The 24,203-nt window shown below is 43.7% G+C and overlaps 1 protein-coding gene across 1 annotated transcript in view; it reads left to right on the top strand.

Moving 5' to 3' along the window:
* The window catches only part of SMARCA2 (SWI/SNF related, matrix associated, actin dependent regulator of chromatin, subfamily a, member 2), a 169,883-nt gene extending 150,613 nt beyond the window's left edge, over window positions 1–19,270 (top strand). Inside the window, exons 31-34 of the mRNA XM_034647334.1 lie at window positions 202–303; window positions 2,338–2,470; window positions 17,085–17,227; window positions 18,324–19,270. Coding sequence (XP_034503225.1) covers window positions 202–303; window positions 2,338–2,470; window positions 17,085–17,227; window positions 18,324–18,359 — 414 coding nt within the window. The 3' untranslated portion in view covers window positions 18,360–19,270. The remainder of the gene's footprint in view (window positions 1–201; window positions 304–2,337; window positions 2,471–17,084; window positions 17,228–18,323) is intronic.
* Window positions 19,271–24,203: the final 4,933 nt, after the last annotated feature.

Raw genomic sequence — 24,203 nt, 5'->3', positions numbered from 1 at the left:
ATAAAAAGGGACACCCCTGGGAGGGTGGTCTCTCTGAATGGCGCCCCCTGGAGTTGTTCACTCCCACATCCCCCCCAACTCGGCAGGGCCCCCTGCTGTGAAGACAAAGGGAAAATCAAATCAGGCTTTTTTTGACCATGTAATGATTGTTTGCCTTTCTTTTTTTCTTCTTTCCTCTCTTTTATCCAAAATTTGCATTAGGAAAGGATTCGTAATCACAAGTACCGGAGCCTGGGTGACCTGGAGAAAGATGTCATGCTTCTCTGTCACAATGCTCAGACGTTCAACTTGGAGGGATCCCAGGTGTGTCTTCAGTTGTCTGAAAAACGTGGAACCTTACCTGTGCTTCTGCACTTTTAAGTGATAGGTTTCATTTCTCTGCTGTTTGAATCATTGCTACTCCCTCGGCAGAATCAAAAATGAGAAATAAAAGCCTACATCGTATGCTAGTATGTTAAGTTAACGAGGCTTTGGCGCTTTCAGGTTAAGGCCAGCCTCTCTGTACCATAGCTGTGCAAGCTCCTCCATGTGCTTCCCTGCAACGCTTGGCTTCTACTTAGAGGAGGCATTCCAGGAAAACACTTCGCGTAATGCTTAAAAGGCTAGAAGTACAGTTTTTGCTTTTGTCGCGACTGTGTATTTGATTATATTCACCTTCATTTTTCTGACCATAACCTTGCATCAGGAAGTGAAACTACTGTGATTAGAAAAAAAAAAATACATCTAGAGAAAAAAGAATCACTGCCTCTAATTGCTTGCAGAAAATGCTTATCAAGCCAACTGCAATAAAGAACTCCCCTTGTCTACTGTGTGTAAGTAAGTGACACTCAGTTGATGAGAATAACTAGGGGGAGGATACTCTCACTTTAATTTCACCTCCGTTCCACTCCTTTTGTGGCACCTCCCCCCCCCCCCCCCCCCCCCCCCCCCGTCTTTATTTCCTGCCCAATGCTCTTGTATCATGAAGAAGGAAGGAGAGGTCCCTGTGTCTGCTACCCAGTGTCAGTGTCAAGCCACCAATAAGTTCCTTAAGCTTCTCTCTGGATCTTGCTTGTTTTCCACCCTCCTGTCCACTCCAGTCATGAAACTGGAGAACATGAGAATTCTTGCACGGGCCTTTACTGAAAAGATGGTCCATTTCCAGGTTCAGAGTGGTGTTCTTTTAACTGAAACACTAGTTCCTGAGAGCACGCCTTCTGTGTTCGAGACGCTCTTGGATGAATGCTAAAGGGAAGAACCAGGACCTAGAGGGTAAACAGGGGTCAATAAGGATGTCTTCTGTGCATGACCACTTGCAGGCCCCGGGTGGAGTTTTGGGATCTTGACTCCCCGCTGTGGCAGCTTGGTGCTGCCCCCGCAGGCCCCTTCCCGTGCCCCAGCCTCCCTGTCTGCCCGCGCCCCGTCTCGCACATGAAGTCACAGATGGCTTCCTTCTCAGTCCATCCTGGGGACTAGTTGCTCTCCGCCCCCCCGCCTGTCCCTGGGAACCAATGAATTTGACTACTTGAGATACCTCCTAGACGGGGCTCAGGGCACCTGTCGTCTTGTGACCGGCTTTTGTTACTCAGCATCATGTCCTCCTCGGGTTCATCCTCGTTGCAGCTGGTGAAAGCATCGGGTTTCTCCTTTTTTAAGGCTGATGAATTCATTTTCCGTAGATACTGCATTTCGTTCCCCCGTCGGTGGACCCTGGCTTGGTACCACTCAGCGATCCAGAATCACTAGCGGTGCTGGATCAGACAGTACTTCCTAGTTTTCAGGTTTTTGAGAAAAGGGACCATTTTTGAACTTCAGACCTTAGCGACTCCACGGGGCTGTGCTCAGGTCTGTGCAGACACGAAACGGGAAGTATTGATAGAGCAGTAGCAGTGGGTGCTGATAAGCCCAGAATCCAGAAGAGCCTCCGTTTTGTTGGGGGATGTGCACTTTAGAGGAGGTCCCTTTTCCACAGTATCTGAGAGAACAATTCAAGCAAGAAATGTAGTTGGTGAAATACTCCTTTTGTTGTCAAAAATGAGAGGCTAGCTTACGGAAGCCCATGCTTCCCTAAGTCTATAGGCCCGTGCACGCGGACACACATGCACATGTGTGTGTACACACACACACTATTTCAACCACAAACGGACTTTTTTTTCCAGAGGAATCTGTGGGCCTGTGCTTGAGCTCAGGGTTTCCCTGTTGGGTTTCCTGCAGGCACAGAAGCTAGCACGGTGTTTCTAACAGGATTCACGGATAACGAAGAACGTGTGTTCCTCGAGGAGGAGAAGAGCGCGTTCTGGTTGAGGATCTCGGGTCCTCAGCTTGCAGTTTTTAACTAGTGCCTCTGTGACCCTTTAGATCTACGAAGACTCGATCGTCTTGCAGTCCGTGTTTAAGAGTGCCCGGCAGAAAATCGCCAAAGAGGAAGAGAGTGAGGACGACAGTAATGAAGAGGAGGAGGAGGAGGAGGAGGAGGAGTCCGAGTCGGAGGGTAAGCCCAGGCCTGTGCTTCCTACACTGCTTTGCCCTTGGCCAGCTGCATAGACGGTTCCACAGAGGCTAACATCACAGACGCTCGAGGCCAACAGGTCTGGTTTCTACTCCGTGGTCTCCCGTGTCCTTGCTGGGCCACCTTAGGCAGTGGACGTAAGTAACCCTGCTCAAGGTCACTTTTCTTCTAAGACCCAGGAACTACAAACACCCGCCAGGCACGCCAGGAGCTTAGCATAGGGCCAGCCTCCTAGCAAACGCTCACTGAATGCTGTCTTTGAAAAGTCAGCATGAAATCTGTTTTCTGTCAACATTGCTCTTCATACCCCCATCCGCGATGTAATACAGTGGTCTTCTCCCCTTGGGGGGGACTGATGGAGCGTTGATTCCTGGGCTCCACCCCCGGAGTTTCTGATTCTGTAACCTGTGTTGGGGCTTGCAAGCATTTCTAACTGGGCTGCCGGGCCCAGGACCAAGCACACTGTGAGAATCCGTGTCTTAGAAAGTAATTGTCAACGTAAGCTGGAAACGTGGTCCATCTTATCCATCGTGGATCAAACACAGGTCCCGTCTGTATTTAAAATTTTGGTATTTTATACATCACGGATTTTTTTTGGTTTTTTTTTGCATTTGGAGCTTTTCAAATACTGCATTTAGGATATTTACCTGGATTACTGAGTTTTGGTGCCTTCAGAAATTTTTTAAATTAAGTTTTTAGTTACCTTAGAGTGTTATGTTAGTTTCAGGGGTACAATAGTGATTCACCAAATCTGTACCTTTCTCAGTGCCCTTCAGATGAGTACATCCCTCCATCCCCACCGCCTGTTTCCCCCATCCCGCCATCCCCGCTCTGGTAACCATCAGTTCTCTATAGTTAAGAGTCTGTTTCTTGGTTTGTTTCTTTTTCCTTGGCTCGTTTTTTTAGTGTCTTAAATTCCACATATGAGTGGGATCATATGGTATTTGTCTTTCTTGGACTTATTTCATTCAGCGTAATATTCTAGCTCCATCCATGTTGTTGCAAATGGCAAAATTTCTTTTTTTTTTTTTGTGGTTGCCTACTATTACTCTGTGTGTGTGTGCGTGCGTGTTTATCCACTCAGAAATTTTGCACCCAAGACCTCTTCTTAGTTTCATTGCAGCCGTGGTTGATGACCTTTATATTTAGACAGGGTTAAGGCTGCCTTCAAAAGTCTAAACTTTCTTACCTAATTATGTCCTCACCCCATACCTCCTAAGTAATTAATCCCAGTAGCTTATGGTCTGCTATATGAAACAGTACAGGTAGACTTCAAATTCTTTTTTATTAGATTTGTTCTTGATTACATACTTAGTGCAGACAACTTGGAAAATATATATTTTTTTAAGAAAGGACAATTTGTAATTCCATTACCCGGTATACATTTAGCATTTTGAGAATTTGCCTTCCAGTTGTTTCCCTACCTGTTTTCTTTATAAAGGACAGCACACTGTTTTCGTAGCCTAATTTTTCTATATTATGAACATTTTCCCGTAGCAATGAGTGCCTTCAGACAGCAATATCTGTTACCATTCATTAATGAGTCTAACAAAACGTTATCAATCTCACTCTAAATACTGTCCTGAAAACGTCTACCCTGAAATCACTGTAGACGTTTTTTAAACATCGGACGCATGCGTCCTGCCCCCCACCCTGGAGTTTCAATCTCTGTCAGCAGTGTGACGAGTGTCTGTGTCTCCACACCTACGTCTGTTCTCAGTGTCTAACCTTTTCCAGTTTGATACGGTTACTCCTCGGGTCCGATATCCCAGCATTCGATGCCTTAGGTCTACATAGCAGACCTTAACAAGATCTTCCCTTATTTTAGAGCCACGTCTCTAATCCACTTTCAGAGACCTGCCCTCTCACCCCTTGCGGTTTAGTTTCTCTGAGCTCTCCTGAGATGCAGTGTGTTAGCTTCCTGGGGCCGCTGTCATGAACCAACACAAACCAGTGGCTTAAACAACCCAAATGTATTACCCACAATTCCACAGGTTGCAGTGAGCGGTGGGTCTGTCTGGAGACAGAAGGCGAGAACCCGTATCCCATGCACCCTCCTCACGCTGCCTCTCTTTGACGCTCTCTTCTGCCTCCTCTTCTTTTTAAAACTGAGGGTATAATTGACATCTTAGTTTCGGGTGTACAACATACAGATTTGATAGCTGAGTGTAGTGTAAAATGATCACAGTAAATCTGGTCGATAGCCATCACCACAAGTAGTTATGAATGTTTTCTTTTGCTGGGAAGGTAGAAGATCTGTTTTCTCAGCAACGGTCACATACACGGCAGTAACTATGGTTACCGTGCTCGACCGCACCGCGGACTCGCTGATTTTCTACCTAGACGTCGTCCCTTTTGACCCCTTCCCTCACCAAACCCCGCAACCTGCCTCAGGGGTTTTTTGGTTTTATTTTTAAGAAATCACATTTAAGTAAGACCATACGGTTATTTATTTTGCTCATTTCACTTAGTGTAATGCCCTCTGGATCCATCCATGTTGCCACAAACAGCAGGATTTCATTATTTTTATGGCCGAATAATATTCCACTACACACACACACACACACACACACACACACACACACACACACACGCTTTCTTTATTCAGCCGTCTGTGGGCACTTAGTTGTTTTCAGATCTTGACTCTAAGTGACGCTGCAGTGAACATGGGGGTTCACACATCTTTCTAACTTAGTGTTATGTTCTTCATGTAAATACCCACACGTGGAAATGCTGGATGGATAATGTCCTTTTTTAAAAAATTGTTGAGGACCCTCTCTACTGTTTTCCGTGGTGGCTGCACAAATTTGCATCCCCTCCAACAGGGTACGAGGGTCTGCTTTTCTCCACATCACCCACACTCTTCTGGTCCTTTTGATACTAGCCATTTTGATGGGCGTGAGGTGATACCTTGTGGTTTCGAGCTCCCATTTCCCGGATGAAGAGAGATGTTGAGCGCCGTGTCGTGTACTTGTTGGCCATCTGTATATGTCTTTGGGAACGTGTCTATTCAAATTCTTGGCCCGTTTTTAACTGGCTTGCTTTGCTAATGAATGTAGAAGGTCTTTATAGATGTTGAACATAACTCCTTAACAGAGCTGATGGGCAGTTTTCTCCCATGCGGTCAGTGCTTTTTCATTTCGTGGATGGTTTCCGTGGCTGTGCAGAGGCTTCTTCATCTGACACAGTCACACTTGTGTATTTTTGCTTTTGCCAGCAGTGATTTTTTGGAGCAGACACTGTAAGTCAAGATTAACATCAAGGAGCGTACTGCCTGTTTTCTTCTAGGAGTTTTACAGTTTTGGATTGTGTGCTCATCTTTAATCTGTGTTGAAATAATTCTTGTCATGTGTAAGCTAGTGACCCAGTTTCATTTTCTGGCATGTGGCTGTCCTGTTTTCCCAGTACCATTTCCTGAAGAGCCTGTCCCTTCACCATGATACAATCTTGGCTCTGCTGTAAAGCGACCGTGTGTGTGCTTTATTTCTGGGTGCTCTGTTCTGTTGCATTGATCTCGTGTCTGGTTTTCATACCATACTGTTTTGATTGCTCCAGCTTTGTAATATAGTTTGAAATCGCTGAGCATGGTACCTCCAGCTTTGTTCTTTCTCAAGCTTGTTTGGCTACTCTGGATCTTTTATGGCTTCATTCAGGTTTTAGGGGATTGTTCCTTCAATTTCTGTGAAAAATGCCACTGGAATTTTGATAGATGGCATTGAATCTGCAGGTTGCTTTGACTAGTATGGACTTGTTAACAATGCTGTTTCTTCCAGTTGGTAGCACTAATATTTTTTTCCATTTCTCTGTGGATGCTTCCCTTTGTTTCATTCACGTCTGATAGCTTTCAGCTTACAGGTCTTTCACCTCCTCGGTTAAATTTATTCTTAGGTATTTTATTCTTTGTGAGGCAACTGTAAATAGAATAGTTTTCTTGATATTTTCTGAGAGCTTGTTACTAGTGTGTAGAAATACAAAAGATTTTAGCATATTGATTTTGTATCATTCCACTGAATTCTTCAATTGGCTCTAACATATTTTGAGTCATTGGGGGAATCTTTAGGGTGTTCTTTATATAATAAGATCTGCAAATGGTGACAGTTTTTCTTCTTCCTTTCCAACTCGGGTGCCTTTTCTTTTTCTTGCCTAACTGCTCACAGTAGGACTTCCAATACTGTGTTGAATAAAAGTAGCAAGAGTGGGCATCCTTTTTGTCCTGATCTTAGGGGAAAGGCTTTCAGATTTTCTCCATCAAGTATACTATTATTAGCTGTGGGCTTGTCATATATGGCCTTTAGTATGTTGAGGTCTTGTCCCTCTATATACACTTTGTTGAGAGTTTCTATCATAAATGAATGTTGAATTTTGTCAAATGCTTTTTCTACATCTATTGAGGTGATCATGGTTTTTATCCTTTGTTTTGTTAATGTGACATATCATGTTGATTGATTTACGGATTTAAACCATCCTTGCACGGAATAAATCCTTTTTTTTCTTTTTAAAGATTTTAAGTAATCTGTACACCTAACGTGGGACACCCACTTACAATCCCAAGATCAAGAGTCGCGTGCTCTCCCGACTGAGCCAGCCAGGTGCCCTGGAGTAAATTCTTCTTGACTGTGGTATATGATCCTTTTAATGTGTAGTTCAATTTGTATTGCTGATATATTGTTGAGGATTTTTTATCATCTATGCTCATCAGGGATAGTGTCCTATAATATTCTTTCCTTGTAGCATCTTTGTCTGGTTTGGTACCAGGGTAATGCTGGCCTCAGAAAATGAGTTTGGAAGTGTTTCTTCTTCTTCATTGTTTGAGTTCGAGAAGATTCTTAGTCATTCTCCCTTGAATGTTTGGGAGAATTCACCAGTGAAGCTGTCTGGTCGTGGACTTCCGTCGGTTGGGAAGTGTTTGATTACTGATTGATCTTCTAACATAGTAACTGATCTGTTCATATTTTCTATCTTTTTATGATTCAGTCTTGGTAGGTTGTATATTCTAGGAATTTATGTCTTCTAAATTGTCAACAGTGTTGGCATATAATTGTTCGTAGTAGTCTCTTCAGATCCTTTGTATTTCAGTGGTATCGGTTGTAACTTCTCTTTCATTTCTGATGTGAGACCTTTTTCTCTTGGTGAGTGTAGCTAAAGGTTTGTCAATCTTGTTTTTAAAGAAACAACTTTTAGTCTCATAGATCTTTTCTAATGTCTTTTTACTCTGTTTCACTTTTTTCTGCTCTGATCTTTATTATCTCCTCCTTTTTACTAACTTTGGACTTGTTTTATTTTTTTAGTCCCTTGAGGTGTAAAGGTAGATTGAGATTTTTCTTCTTTCTTGATGTAGCCTCTTAGAAGTGCTTTTGCTAAGTTTCGGTATTTTCATTTTCATTTGTCTCAAAGTAATTTTTTTATTTCTCCTTTGATTTTTTTGTTGTTGACCCATTTGTGGTTCAGTAACATTTTTTAATCTCCACATGTTTTAATTTACCAGTTTTCTTTTTTCTTTTTTTTTTTTTTAAGATTTTATTTATTTGACAGAAAAAGAGACAGCCAGTGAGAGTGGGAACACAAGCAAGGGGAGTGGGAGAGGAAGAAGCAGGCTCCCAGCAGAGGAGCCCGATGTGGGGCTCAATCCCAGAACACTAGGATCATGCCCTGAGCCAAAAGCAGATNGATCCCACAACGCCGGGATCACGCCCTGAGCCGAAGGCAAACGCTTAACCGCTATGCCACCCAGGCGCCCCACCAGTTTTCTTCTTATACTCAATTTCTATTTTCATTCCATTGTGGTCAGAAAAGATGCTTTATATTTCAGTCTTTTTAAGTTTAAGATTTGGTTTGTGGCCTCATGTCTGACTTATCCTGGAGATTATCCCATGTGCACTTAAGAATGTGTATTCTGTTTTTGGATGAAATGTTCGGTATGTATCTGTTAAGTCCCTCTGATCCAACATGTCACCTAAGACCTATTTTTCCTTCTTGTTTTTCTTTCGGGTTGATCTCTCCAGTGATGTAATTGGAGTACTGAAGTCATGTACTATTACTGTATTGCTATCTCTTTCTTTATGTCCATTAGTATTTGCTTTATGTATATAGGTGTGCCTATGATGGGTGTGTAAATAATCACAGATGTTTTATCCTCTTGGTGGATGGACCCATTCCTCATTATGTCATGCTCTTTTTCTTATTCCAGTCTTCTTTAAAAGTTTATTTTGTCTGATATAACTATAGCTACCCCAGCTTTGTTTTGGTTTTGATTTGCATGGAATATCTTTCTCTGTCCCTTCACTTTCAGTCTGTTTCTTTACAGCTGAATGATTTTGTAGGCAGCATATAGATGGATGTTTTTATTGAAGTATTATTGACATACTATATCCTGTTTCAGGTGTACATCATAGTGATTTGATATTTTTATATATTACAAACTGATCCCCACAGTAAGTCTAGTTGCCATCTGAATCCATAAAAAGTTATAACAGTATTATTGGCTATATTCCCTATGCTGTCCATTGTATCTCTATCTAAGACTTTATAAATTGGAGTTTGTGAAGTCCCCTTCACCACTTCTCCCCACTCTGGTAACCAGTCATTTGTCTCCTGTATCTGTAGTCTGTTTTGTTCATTTGTTTAGATTCCATATGTAAGTGAAATTACATGGTATTTGTCTTCTTCGCCTGACTTATTTCATTATATCCTCTCAATCTATCCATGTGGCAGCAAATGGCAAGATTTCATTCTTTTTTGTGGCTGAGTACTATTTCATTGTGTGTATAGACCACCTCTTCTTTAGCCATTCGTCTATCACTGGATGCTTGGGTCGCTTCCGTATCTTGGTTGTTGTAAATGATACGGAAATGAACAGAAGGGCACATCTATCTCTTTGAATTCGTGTTTTCCTTCTTCAGATAAATACCCAGAAGTGGCATTGCTGGATCATGTGGTAGTACTACTTTTAATTTTTTGCAGAATCTCCATTCTGTTTTCTCTAGGGGCTGCACAAACTGACATTCCCACCAGAGGTGCAGGAGGCTTCCTTTGTCTTCTGCACCCTCGCCAACACTTCTTTTTGATAATAGCCAATCTGACAGGTGTGCGGTGCTTTCTCACTGTGGTTTTGATTTCTATTTCCCTGACGACGAGTGATGTTGAGACTCTCTTCATGTGCCTGTTGGCTGGCATCTTTGGGAAATGTCTGTTCAAGTCCTCTACCCTTTTTTTTTTAATTGGTTGTGTTTGTTATTAAGTTTTATGAGTTCTTTATATATTTTGGATATTAACCCCTCATTGGATGTATGACTTGCAAGTATCTTTAACATTCAGTAGGTTGTCTTTTCCTTTTGTTGATGGTTTCCTTCACTGTACAGAAGCTTTTTAGTATGATGTAGTCCATTTATTTTAGCTTTTGTTGCCATTGCCTGAAGAAACCAGTACCCAAAAAATACTAAAACCGATGTCAGCTAACTGTGTGTTTTCTTGTAGGAGTTTTATGGTTTCAGGTCTCACCTTTTATTGCATTTTGAATTTATTTTGTATTTGGTATAAGATAGTGGTCCAGTTTCACGTTTTTGCATGTAGATGCCCAGTTTTCTCAGCACCATTTATTGGAGAGACTGTCTTTTCCCCCATTATATAGTCTTGCTTCCTTTGACCATATAAGCGTGGGTTTATTTCTGAGGCCTCTGTTTGGTTCCATTGCTCTGTGTGTCTGTTTTTGTGCCGGTACCATGCTGTTTTCATCACTGTAGATCTGTAGTGTAGTTGGAAAGGAGGGAGCTTGATACCTCTGGCTTTGTTCTTTCTCAAGATTGCTCTGGCTATTTGATGTCCTTGGTGGTTCTGTACAAATTTTAGCATTATTTGTTCCAGTTCTGTGGGAAAACGCCATTCACGTTATTGTGGGGATTGTACTGAATCTTTACATTGCTGTGGATAGCATGGACATTTTAATAATCCTAAGCTTTCTAACCCACAAGCGTGGTGTAGCTTTCCATTATTCGTGTCCTCTTCAGTTTCTTTCATCAGTGTCTTAAAATTTTCAGAGTACAGGTCTTACATCCTTGGTTAAATTCATCCCTAGGTATTTTATTATTTCGGTGCAGTTGTAAGCAGGATTATTTTCTAAATTTCTCTGATAGCTCATTAGTCGTATATGGAAACAAAACATTTCTGTGTTAATTTTGTATCCTACTACTTGGCCAAATTCATTTAATAGTGTTTTGGTGCAGTGTCAGGCTTTGCTAACTACAACATGTCCTCTGTCAAAAGGGAGTTTCACTACTTCTTTTCCAACGTGGACACCTTTTATTTCCTTTTCTTCAGTGACTGCTCTGGTTAGGACTTCCAATACTATGTTGAATAGAAGTGGCAAAAGTAGGCATCCTGACCTTGTTCCTTGTTCCTGATCTTCGAGGAAGAGCTCTCAGTTTTTCACCATTTGAATATGTGGTTCGCTGTAGGGTTTCGTGTAAGATCTTCATTATGTTGAGGTATGTTCCCTCTATACCTACTTCGTTGAGAATATCATAAAGGGCTGTTGGATTTTATCACGTGTTTTTGGCATCTATGGAGATATGATGTTTATCCTTCGTTTAGTTACTGTGGTGCAGTATGTTGTTTTGTGGATTTGAACCACCCTGCATCCGTGAAATCCACTTGATTATGGCATGTGATCTTTTCATGTGTTGTTTAATTCAGTTTGCTAACGTTTTGTTGCGAACTTTTGCATCTGTGTCCTTCATGTACATTGGCCTGTATTTTCTTTTCTTGCGGTGTCTCTGTGTGGTATCAGGGTAATGCTGGCCCTATAAAATGAATTTGAAAGCATTCCTTCTTCAATTTTTTGAATAACTTAAGGATGGGTTATAACTGTTCTTTAAGTGGTTGGTAGAATTCACCTGTAGAGTTTTCTGGTCCTGGACTTTGTTTTGTGGGTTTTTAAAATTACTGATTCAATTTAATTACTTGGATTTGCTCTATTCAGCTTTTCTATTTCTTCATTATAGAGGCTTGGAAGATAGTTTCTAGGAATGTTTTTTTTCTGTTTTCCAATTTGTTGGCATATAAATGTTTATAGTAGTTGCTTATGATCCTTTGCATTTCTGATTTTATTTAAGCCCTCGTTTGAGGAATCTGGCTAGAGGTTTATCAGTTTTATCATTTCAAACAATGCCCTTTTAGTTACATTGATGCATTCTGTTGTTTTAGTCATAATTTCACTAATGTCCTGACTTCAGGCTATCTTCTTCTAGTTCTTTGTTTATTGGGGATTTTTCTTGTTTCTAGAGGTAGGCTTGGATTGGCGTGAACTTCCGTCTTAGAACTGCTTGTGTTGCATCCACAGATTTCGAAACCTTGCATTTCCGTTTTCATTTGTGCAGGAGATTTTATTTCCTTTTTGATTTCTTTGTTGACTCATGGGTTGTTTAGAATGTTTAGTATCCAAATCTTTGTGTTTTTTTCCAGTGTCCTTCTTCTAAGCGATTTCTAGTTTCATACTGTTGTAGTCAAAAATAAAAGATGCTTTCCATGATTTCATTCTTAGATGTTTGGAGAACTGTTATATCAGTCCTGGACAATGTTGCCTGCGTCCTTGAGAAGAATGTATCGTCTCCCGTGTTTGGATGGAATGTTCTCTAAACATGTGTTGACTTTATGTGATCTCATATGTCATTTAAGGCCATTCACTGATGTAAGTGAGGTAATAAGGTCCCCTACCTTTCTGCTATTGAGTCCTTTTCTTCCCTTACATCCCTCATATTTGCTTTATGTCATTTAGGTGTTCTGTGTTGGGTACATAAATATTTATGAATGTTATTTCTTCTTGGGTTGACCTTTTTTATCATCATATAATGCCTTTCTTTTTCTCTTAGAAGTCTGTTCGGTCTAACTTGCTGCTCCAGATTTTAATTTGCTTGGAGTATTTTGTTTTTCCATCCCTTCTCCTCCAGGCTGGGTCTGTAGATCTGGAGGGAAGTCTTGTAGGCAGCAGAGAGTTGGGTCTTGTTTTTTTCTTTTTTTAATCCATTCAGTCAACTGTCCTTTGATTGTCCTCTTTAGCCAATTTATATTTAAATGAACTATTGATAACAAAATGGCAAGGAGCACATAGCTAATTGCTTTTGGGAGTTTTTATGGTTTCTCTCTGCACCTTTGTTCCCTTACATCTCTTCATCTGTGGTTACATGACTCAGTTTAGTGGTATCCATAGTTCTTTTGATCTTTTGTGTATTTATCCTAGGCTTTCCCTTTGTGTTGCCAGGAGACTTTTAGAATACAGTCTATTTTAAGTTGATAACAACTTAAGTTTTAACATTTTCTAAGGCTCTACATTTTTAATCTCCCCTTTCCACCTTTTAGGATTTTTGTAAAGATTTTATTTATTTGAGAGAGGGGGAGGGGCAGAGGGAGAAGCCTGATGTGAGACTTGATCCCAGGACCCCAAGGCAGATACTTAACCAACTGAGCCCCTGCTCCAGGTTTTATATTTTTAAAGTTACATCTCTTTATCTGGTGTATATACTTGTGTAACTCAACTAATTATTGTAGTTATGGTTACTTTTACCACTTTTGTCTTTTAACCTTCATACTAACTTTACAAGTGATCAGGTCACTACCTTCACTGTATATTTACCACTGTGATTTATTATTTGCACCTTCTGTTTTTTGCCCAAAAAGTCCCTGTAACACTTCTTACAGGGCCAGTTTGTGTCGACGAACTTTAGCTGTTGCTTGTCTGGAAAACATTTTTCTCCAATTCTGAATAACAAATGTGCCAGGTTGAGTGTTCCTGGTTGGCCCTCTTTTTTCCTTCGAGCATTTTGCATGTATCTACCACTCCCTTCTGGTGTTTCTGCTGAGAAATCTGCTGCTACCCTTAGGGGGTTTCCGGTGTACTTTTCACGCTGCTCCAGTCGGGTTTCTGTCCGTCTTCTGTGGAACTCCCCTCCTGCAGCTTTCAGTTCAGCCTCTGCTTTCTTCAGCTGTGTGACTTTTATGGGCTACTTGTGAGTATTCTCTCCCACTTTGTGGCAGTTCTCCGTGTTCATCCATCCTCCTACCCAATTCACTGAGCACTTTTAGGGCCATTATTTTCAATTCCTCATCTGATAAAGTCCTTAAGAAAATGGAAGTGAAGGATATACCTAACTAAGGTTTTCTCTTCCTTTTTCATTTGGAACACATTCCTGTGTCTCTGTTTGTTTTCCTTGACTCTGCGTGGGTTTCCATGCCTTAGTGAACCCACCACGTCTCTGACTCTTGAAGGAGTAGCCTTTTGGTGGAGATGACACTTCTTCACCCTGGCCCTCTCTCTGGGTTGTCTGTCTCACCTCTGTGATGGTCCAAGCAGCCTGTTTTTAGGGGCTCCCTGTAGTTAAGGTTGTGTCAAGGACCAGTCATAGTCTCAAGGGGGTTGATCTCCGTGAGCATCCCAGTTCAGGCTGCTTCGACGCCAGACCCTCAGGCAGCAACTTGTCAAGTGTGCAAACATACACAGCGCTGCTGGGTCCCAAGGAGAAGCCTGCTGGCCCCTGAGCCAGGTGACCTCAAGAGGGCCCCGGGCTGGCAGTCATAACAACCCAGCGTGCTAGTGTGTGTAAGTACTGCCCTTTGGGAGACACTGACTCTCTGGAGTGTGGCAGAGGAAGAACTCAAAGATCACTCCCACCCTGTAAGGTTGCACGAAAAGGTTACTGTCTGTCCTTAGATAGATGTGTGTTTCGTTAGAAGCTAGCCCCTCAGCCCGTCTGTGTGAAGATCAGTTGACACGTCTCTTTCACCACAATGCTGGGCATCTTGGACTCTTGTCTTTAGCTGTGCCCCGAGGGAGCGGTAGCGGCTAAACGGGGCACCAGAGGAGGGTACAACTCCTTTCCAGGAGTTAAACTGCTGTGAGGTAGAGGGAAAGAGCAAAGACGCCTCCATCCCTAGAGAGCACCCCAGCAGGCCCTCACATGTGTGTCGAATTAGGTGCCTGCCCCTTGGGGTGATGCTTTAACAGAAGCCTCGTTCACCGAAAGTCTAGGTGCTGCTTGATCATTGTCTCTGTCCTGGGTCCTGGGGCAAGAGACCCAGTTCTTAGCTATTAGAGCCCTGTGGGGTTTGCGCATGGGAGACCTGTTGGTTCTCAAAGGTAGATGTCTCAGGGACTCCTCTATCAGGTTCAGGTCTTAAAAGTTGTTGGGGCACCCACTGTGGGGTTCAAACCCTTCACTCCTTGGGGCAAAGAGTCTTCACATTTTGAGTTCCCTCCTAATCTTGGGTCACCAGCCCCAGGCTGGGGTTACAGTGAGAGTGTGTCTCAGCCTCTCCTACCTGGTGGACGGGTTTTCCTTATTTACCTGCTCTGTAGGAGTCACTCAGCTCCGTTTTGGGGTTTTTTCCAGAGGACATTGTTCTACAGGTACTGTAGATTGGGTGGGTCCTTGGGAGGTGAGTTCAGAATGTTCCTTTGTTGCCATCTTGAACCAAAAAGCAGCTCTGCTGCTTTTTGTAAGGACTCGGGGCTCACCTGGTTCATCCAGGATTATCCCCCTTCTCTGAGTCAGCTGATCAGCAATCATCATCCCTTTGGCCATGTCATGTCACATTTGGGGGATCAGGACAGGGACATCTCCAAGGGGCTGTTATTCTGCCTGCCACCCTTGATAATTAGCCCTTTTCATGGGTCCATAAGTGTGGGGTCATAAAGCCTTAGGATGCTGTTTGCAGTGCTCCTCTGCTGGTCCAGTGTTTCAGCCAAGGTAGGCCTGGCAGGTAGGTTTTTTGGAGGCCCATGTCCATGGACACACAGAGCCTAGTAGCTTAAGAGCATCCCACCCTCCAAGGTGTGGCTAAATCATCTACTTGGAGAGACATTTTCTTACCTTTTCTGCCAGTCTTCTGCCCTCTCACACCTTGAGTGGATTTTTCTATACTCCAAATGTCAGGAAGTTCTCCACCTGTACAGATAAATACTTCGTTTTTTTTCATTGAGACTTTTTTTTAAGAGGCCTTTACATCTTTATGCCTTTTTATTAATAGGTCAACCTTTTCATCCCCCCTATTTTCTTCTTTTCTCCAGTTACTTCACCCAAAGAGCAGGCCCCTACCTTGCAAGTGGGCTATGCAGCAGACACTTGGGTACAAGGGACGGAAGCCAGACCAGGAGTACTCTTTTGCACTTTGGGATTTGCCCGCCTCTGTGTTCGGGCGGGGCAGAGGGCGTAGGCAGGTACTGCAGTTCAGAACAGCGCTGAGCTCAACAGTGTTGTCAGCCTCTGCCTCCACGGGAGATTTCATTTTTGTAAATATTGTGGTGGGTTCCCCCACTTCACAAACGAAGTTTGAGAAACTCTGCTCTCTGAGCTTCCTTCTGGAGTTATAATTCCCTCCAGACCAGTATCTATTTATAGGTGTCTGGAGACCCGACCAACCTGAAATTCCAGTATGACTGGTTTGAAGGAGAGCCCCACATCCTCGGTGACTTCCTCAAGTCCTAAAAATGGTTTGCTGTGGACACCTATCCCAGAACAGTGCCGCAGAACAGATTTTCCTTGTACGTTGGGTTGCACGCCTACCTCCGTGGCCTTGGCACGATGAACTCTCCCACGTGTTTTTTATTCTTTTCCTCAGAATAGCCCTGTGAAGGTGGATAGGGGTGCTGTCTTACTGAAGGCTAATTTAACAGAACGCTTAGAAATGTGCCATATGGGTATATAGTCACCAAACCTCCCCCAAATTCTGACAGATCTGTCAACAAAGAGGTTTACAGCAGCTCTGCTTATTATACTGGCAGAAAAAGCTGGGACCTTGAGCACCCATCACTAGAGGACTGGTTAAATCATTTAGCATAGACCCTTGAGGCAGAACATTTTCAGGCCTTGGAAAGAATTAGGCAGGTAGACACTCATGGACAGGAGTGTCCCCCATAGGTGACGAAGAAGGTAAGGTGGCTAATTGGGGCATGCCTAAAGCAAGTGAATGAGTGTGTGTGCGCGCCGGAATTCTTTATGTTCTCTCATTATAGAATTATACACCATCAGTTGTTTGTTCTTCAAATAATTGTGATTATTTCCAGAAACGATCAGGAGCTAGTAGAGATGGGGGAAAGAAAATGTTCACAATCATTTAACTTTCCATTTTGTACTGTTCTGTGCTGTTAATAGTATTCCAGTCAACTAGAGTTATCCACACGGTAACACTGGCCTTAAGAAAAAAAAAAAAAAAGCTTTATACTTACATGTACTTTGTCCTGACAAAGTTCTATTGAATAAACACCCACAACCCTCCCCAAGTGAGAAAGGCAGCTCTGTGTCCTGTTGAGGAAGGTCCCTGTCTGACCACTCAGAGACCGCAGAAAGGGACTCAACCCACTGCCTGGCAGGGGATGTCACCCCCTGGTGTAGCCTGTTTTGGGTAACGATGTAATATACCTTCCTAACCAAGGTGGGTTTGTGAGGGAAAGCAGGTGCTAACAGGACAATGGAGAACAGGCATAAATTGAGAATGTACTGGGGGCACTCCCGGGACCTTTGGTTTGTCACCTGCAGCCTGGTGATCTTTTCACTCCCTGAGGAAGGCCTTCCCCGTGATTCCTCACTGCTGTTTTGTTTTTTTGTTGTAGCAAAATCTGTTAAGGTGAAAATCAAGCTCAATAAAAAAGACGAGAAGGGCCGGGACAAAGGCAAAGGCAAGAAAAGGCCGAATCGGGGAAAAGCCAAGCCTGTAGTGAGTGATTTCGACAGTGATGAGGAACAGGATGAAAATGTAAGTGGGACGGGCTTTGGCTGAAGCCCAGAAGCCCTCTCCACGCCTTTCCTCTCGTGTAACCGCTTTATTATCCAGAAATGGAAACGTAAAGACTGGGGGAGATTTCATTCCTGAGGGCTGTGAACTAAGCTGCCCAATCTAGGACAAAGAATTCTGGGCTTTTGGTTAGTGCCTCTTTAACTGTCTCCACAAATGAAAAACGACTCAGTTGAGTTTCTGCTTCTCCTTTCTTACCTTCCCAGCACTTACAGTTTTCTCGATGGTGCTGCTTTTTAATTTTGAAAAATTCAGGAGCAGGGATGGAGCCAGGCCCTGAAATGCTTCCCTTCCCCTGTGATGTCATCTTTAGTGCTCATGGGAGCCTTCAAGGAGAGCTGTCACTTGACCCCTGTCATAGAAACCCAGGCCCAGGTTAGGTGTGTTTGGTTCCGGGTCCTAGAAGCAAACGGCAGAGGCTGGATTGAGACCCAAACAAACAGTGTAACTGGGTTTAGCACGCAGTGCCCGGATGTGGACAAGGGCCAGTGGTCTCCATTTTATCCACTTTCCAGGAGACCTAAGGTTCCCTAGCACGACCCCCCCCCCCGCCACCCCACGACTCAAAGAATTTACCATTTGAGTCTGTATGCTAGGGTTTTCCTGCAGTGCGCTGCCATTTGGGTCTGATGGAAAACATTTGAGAATCCTTAATGCCACCCCACCCAGCCTTCACTCTTGGCCCAGACTTTTTCAAATACATTTAAAATGCTGTGTTTTCTTTAGACCTACCCGTGAGTAGACAGCAACTGCATTGTCCTTTTGACCTCTGGTGAATTTTCTAAACCCATAGTGCTAAAAATACAAGTTATTAGCCTTGACCTTCTCATGCCAGACGGTGGTACAGATGGTGGGTAGCGCTTTGGGACTCCCCGGCAGAAGTTCCCCTTTTGAGCTGGGATTCCTCTCAAGTGTCCCACCACCTTGCCACAGAATGCGGAGATGTGGGCTAGCCCTTTCCAAAATGTCATTTCTTTTCTACTTTGCCTCTGGAGGGTTTATTAGGTCTTTTTCCTATGTGTGATTTCATGCATTTTTATCCTATGTTTATTTTTAGGAACAGTCAGAAGCAAGTGGGACTGACGATGAGTGATCAGTATGGACCTTTTTCCCCCTCCGTAGAACTGAACTCCTTCCTCCCCTCTCTCCTTTCTGCCCAGGGAGTTCATTTGTCCTACGGGCCCTGGGTGGTTTCTGTATCATCGTCATCTATAAACTAGCTTTAGGATAGTGCCAGACAAACATATGATATCATGGTGTAAAAACACACGACACACAGACACGCACATACACAAATACCTGTAACATATTGTGACCAAATGGGCCTCAAAGATTCAAAGATTAAAACAGACAAAGCTTTTGATGGAAAATATGTGGGTGGATAGTATATTTCTATGGGTGGGTCTAATTTGGTAACGGTTTGATTGTGCCTGGTTTTACCACCTGTTCAGATGAGAAGATTTTTTTGTCTTTTTGTAGCACTGATAACCAGGAGAAGCCATTAAAAGCCACTGGTTATTTTATTTTTCATCAGGCAATTTTCAAGGTTTTAATTTGTTCGGTTTTTTTTTTTTTTTACACTGTGGTACATATAAGCAACTTTAATAGGTGATAAATGTACAGTAGTTAGACTTCACCTGCATAGACATTTTTCCATTTTATGCTCTATGATCTGAAAAAAAATGCTTTTTGAACTGTATAAGATTTATGTCTACTGTAAACATTGCTTAATTTTTTTTTTTTGCTCTTGAGTTAAAAGTTTTGTTGAAAACGCTATTGAATATTGCAATCTATATAGTGTATTGGATGGCTTCTTTTATCCACCTGATCTCCTATGTTACCGATGTGTATCGTCTCCTTCTCCCTAAAGTGTACTTAATCTTTGCTTTCTTTGCACAATGTCTTTGGTTGCAAGTCATAAGCCTGAGGCAAATAAAATTCCAGTAATTTCCAAGAATGTGGTGTTGGTGCTTTCCTAATAAAGAGATAATTTAGCTCAACAAACACTGCCTCTTGTGTTTTGAGTTCTAGGGAATTGCATCCCTGGTGTCTGAGTGAAGGTCTCCTGCGGAGGGCTGGATAGGCTCTGGCTACAGCATGCTTGGTAGGAAGAAAAAGAAAAAAGACGGAGAGCGTCAGTCTCCTGGAACGAATCAGGTTTGCCACAAAGGAGAGGAGTCCATAACTTTTATGATTTTAATCTCAAGCACCAGGAGACATGTGGCCAGGGACCCAGCCACACTAAGCCCCTGCTCCACCTTTTCTAGTGCTTTAAATTGTTTACGAGCCAGCTCATCTATATGGTAACACAGATTTACAGTGTGCTGTGATATGGTACATAACAAATCTGTATTAATATCTTTTTGATTTTGAAAGATTTCACAAGTGCTCAAGAGAAAGACGGGTTCCATGCATGCCTGTGCTCTCCTACCAAGGCCCAACAACGATTAATACTTTGTCCTACTCTTTACATTAAACCATTTTGAAATTAAGTCCCAGACATCATGACACTTCACCCCGAAATACTTCAGCACGAACCTCCCTACAATTCAAGCCATCTCTCTGGCTCCCACAATCCTTTCACACCAAAGGGAATTAACAGTAGTTTCCTAGTATCGCCTGTGTCATCACAGTCATGTTCCCCAACTGTCCCAAAACTGTCTTGCATTTATTTGTTTTGAAAATTTTCAAAGGTGGATAGCACCCTCTTCCTTATGGAACTCGTGACTGCAGGGACCAGAGTGGAAAAGTTTTCTCTCCTCTCTAATGGGTGGATGAAAACAGCCTTTCCTAGACTCGCCCAGGGAGAATGCCACAATTCTGGCTTTCCTAACATGAAGAATCCCCGGGGCATCCTACTTCGAATCTTGTAGGAAATTGGACCCACGCCAAATGCAGCCTCCTGAGACCCTCCCTTGTCCCTCTAAGTGTCCACTCTCCTGTCCGCATTTCCAGTTAGCCTAGGCATCACAGAGAGTGTTGACTTTCCTCTTACCCTTTGTTTGTCGAGTTTGCTGACCACAATAGGCTTGGGGCTCGCCCGTAAGAGGGAACGGGATTAGAGCTTGTGATTGAATGGTTTGGTTTCGGCTCAAAGAGGAGAGTCCCGTTTCGCTGCTACCCTCCGTTTCCTCTACTGCACGTGCACGTTGGACTCTCTTCTCAGCCTTGGAGGCACTGCTATCGTACAGCCATTCCAAGCCACTGCCTTTGCGGCTCAGGATTTCTACCGTGGAAGAATGTTCTCTCGGTCTGATCGCGCGGTCTGCGGTGTGCCGTTCTCCCTGGCTATAGCAGACAGGAGAGGCGGCAGGGAGAGGGAGCGCCCGTGAGCGAGACGCAGGCCATCCTGCCGCCTGTTTGTATCCTCCTCGGCCCAGCCTTTTCGTTGAGCTCGAGTAGCCGAGCCCACGAGGCAGGCATAGTTCTTACCAAGGTCCCGGTGTACTAGGAATGTAGGAAGGAAGCTAAGAGTAGGCCCATCTACTGGATCCCTTCATGCGTTTATTTAATTATAGGAACGCTGTGAAGAAGGCACAGTTCTCGTTCCCTTTTTGCAAGGAAGGCTCATGCAACCAAGAGACCAAATAGCTGTGGCCAGTGCACCAAAGCTGAATCTGGAAGCGAGACTTGCGGCTCCGGGGCCCACGTTCCGTGCGGCGGGGGAGGCGCGGCTCTGGTCTCGTGGATAAACCCAGGCGTGCATTTGCTCTGCGCTTGCAGACACAACCCTGCTTCCCCATCAGTCCTGGCTCAGGACTTTCCTCCCAGACCCAAGGTCCTGGGCTGGGCTCCTCTGCTACCCTGGCTCTCCCTGCTCGGTGACAAGCCGCTCCCCGAGGACCAGAACCTCGTCCGGGGGACCCCAGCTGCGGCGGGAGACCCGGCGGGGGTGGAGCGCGCGACCGACCTCCGGGGGACCCGGATGCGAGCTCCAGGTGGAAGAGCACCGCTGGGTCTGCCGTCTTGTTCAACTGTACCGTTTCGCTCCTGGGGAGCGACAGGCGGCCACATGGAACGCGGTCTTGAGTACACATCCGTCACGCAACTGTCACTGTAGTCAAATCAACCGAAACCGGAGTAAGGGGAAAGGCCAAACGCTTCCTCCCTCTCTGGGACACAGGTTTTCTGTCATCTGCATCTACAAGGAAGCAACCTTCATTCGTCCTTGACCTGCACCTCATCAGGACTGAGCAGGTGTAATACTTGCGGAAATGGTTTTGGTCTGCCGAGCGAAAGGACAGAGACCTAGTCTCCCCTCCTGAATAAAGGTGGTCCCCGTGAGACTTTTACAGCAACAGTCTTACTCTACAGATATCCCGGAAGAGTAGCGCAGTCTATCCGTCTTCTCAAATGTACTAAAGAGCTATATCAAGCCCGGTAACACACAACTGCTGTCCGTCCTCAGATACCCTGTCACCGCGTGTGAATCACAAGGTTTCAATCCCTGCTGGGCTCAGCGAGAGCTGATCGAAGATGATGGGAGTGCAGCGTGAGAGACGACACGGACAGGTCTGGAACTGCTACAGGGATGTCCGGGTGAGTGGTATCCATCACTGGTGTGGTTTGGGACGGCAGACTTAATGGAAAGTTGAAGGGACATGTTCTGAATGACTGAGCCCTTTAGGTAAGAAGGCGTCCGTAGTCTGCATCACTTTCAGTAAGGATTTTCCAAAGGGATTTTCTAAATTGCACAAGGCAAAACCACCAAGAGTATGGGGAAACCAGCTTCCTGTTTATAAACACTGGGAGGTTTATTGTGCACAAGAAAGAGGCCTTTGTGAACCCAAGTACTGTTATGAAGCAAGGCTCACTGTGGGATTCTAAGCTTCAAAGAAAATGGATGCATAGTCCCTCCAGCAAACAGATGTGTTTTCTAAATTCTCTTGCAAAAGCTTTAATTAAAGTCCATTACAAAATGGACATGGGCCCACCACAACTAGTGAAATAATACAAAAAAAAAAAAATTAGAAATCACCCCTACCAGGCAGTCAGCTTTAATAGCCTGCTGTGGTTATTTCTGTCCCTTTCTTCTTGGTCACATAAACACATAGAATCATGTCTGTCGTCAGAGGCCAGGTCCCCAGCTATCACCAACATCACCTGCCAATAGGACGAGCTGACTGTACTGCTTGCTGAAGTAAGGGAGAGTACCCCCTTGATGGGGCGTTGGTTGTTTGAGAGGGAAGGTCAAGGTTGGACTTAATTGAAATTTGATTTAAGGTATGGCTTTCAATGTGGGAATTTGTTTAGAATTGCATAAAGAGCGTGAAAGGATAATTTAGGATTGGGGGAATAGTAAAGCAAGGATTTGGGGTGGAGAGTCAAAAGGGTCTTAAAGCATTAAGTATCAGTTTTGGTGCTTTTTCAAAGAGTTCATGTTTCCTTCATGTAATGAACAATAGTAATTTGGGCAAGAGTGTCCTTGAATACTAAAATTGTTCTAATGACACAATGAAATAATAAAGTCATTTTAATGTAGATAGTAAGCTGTGGGGGAGTGGTAAATGTTCCTGTTTTTTCTTCTTCTTTTTTTAAGTACCATACTGCTCTCTGCACCTTGCCTTATTTTCTTCCAAGTCAACATTTTAAATTTTTTTCTCTGTTAAAAGAACATTTTTTTTTTCCTGTTCATTTTAAAAGCAATATATGCACATGGAAGAAAATGTGGCAAGTACGGGAGGTTCAAAGGAGGAAATCACTGATAGCCTATCAACCAGACAGAAGCCCTTGAACTTCCATGTTCCTTGGCTGGCATTTCAGGAGCTGAGGAGTCCTCTCTCCCATTCACACAACAAGAAAGAAGCTGGACACACGGAAAATCAACTGCTTCTCTTAGATGTACCAGAGAACTGAAGTCACAGGGCAAACCACTGCCCCCGAAAGTGAGGACCTAGGCCGACAGACTCACCACTGGGTTCTCTGGAGCAGAAGGCCAAAGGCTGCCTCGGAAAACCTAATCTGTAACTAACAAATTACTAGAGGCTCGGTGTGGACAAGTTTGAGAGTTAGAATCATCAGGGGATCCAATGTCAGGAGGGGACTCACACTCTCATGATTTTTACCTCCAGGAGCCTATCACATTTTCACAGTGACGACAGGAGACGGGAGAAAAATCCCCATCAGTCTTGGAGCATGAAGAGAGGGAAAGTAGTTGTTTTTAAATATACCCAGAATATTCGGTTCTTTTTAACAAGCCCTGTCCTCCCTGAGCTATTTTACCAGAGCCTAACCAATGTGGAAGAAGGGAAATACCCACCTCTAGTATCCTCTAGCCTTCGCATCTCTCCTAAGCGGGGGGAAAAGCAATCTGGGAAGCACCTTGAAGGTCAGAGCCCCAGGGGCACAGGTGTTCTACAAGATTGGGATCTGATCAGGTGGTGGAGAACAAGGCTCCTCCCCCAACACCTCCCCGCACCGTTATGGCTGCAGGCTGCCATACGGAAGTGGAGCAGTGCAGCTGCAAACACTATGCATCTCAGCTGGTATTGTTAACGTCTCTGGGAAACCCAAAGATAACACAGGAGACCAAAACACAAGGACTCCAGAGGGAAGTTCAGCCCTTGACACCTACAGCTACAGTAAACAACGAACACAGCCTCACCCCTGGCCAGATAAACCTACAACGTCACACTAAGGCCTATCTACCTAGTATATGAATATTTAAAATCTCACACTGAGGCCTATTTACCTAGTACATTTTTTCCCCTACCTAGTACATTGTATCCCACTCACAACAAGAAATGACAAGGCACACTAATAGACAAAAAAAAAAAAAACAACAACAACACTGCATTTTGAAAAGACAGAATCAGAAGGACACCAGATGGCGAAGAGGTTGGAATCATCAGATGGAATTTAAAACAACTAATTAATATGGTAAGGGCGCTACTGGAAAAAGTGGAAAACATGCAAGAATATGGGTAATGTAAGCAGA

The sequence above is a fragment of the Ailuropoda melanoleuca genome, chromosome 17 (assembly GCF_002007445.2).
Source record: "Ailuropoda melanoleuca isolate Jingjing chromosome 17, ASM200744v2, whole genome shotgun sequence".
Lineage (NCBI taxonomy): Eukaryota > Metazoa > Chordata > Mammalia > Carnivora > Ursidae > Ailuropoda > Ailuropoda melanoleuca.
Note: the sequence above shows the minus strand (reverse complement) of the source record. Positions and strands in the feature narration are given on the sequence as shown.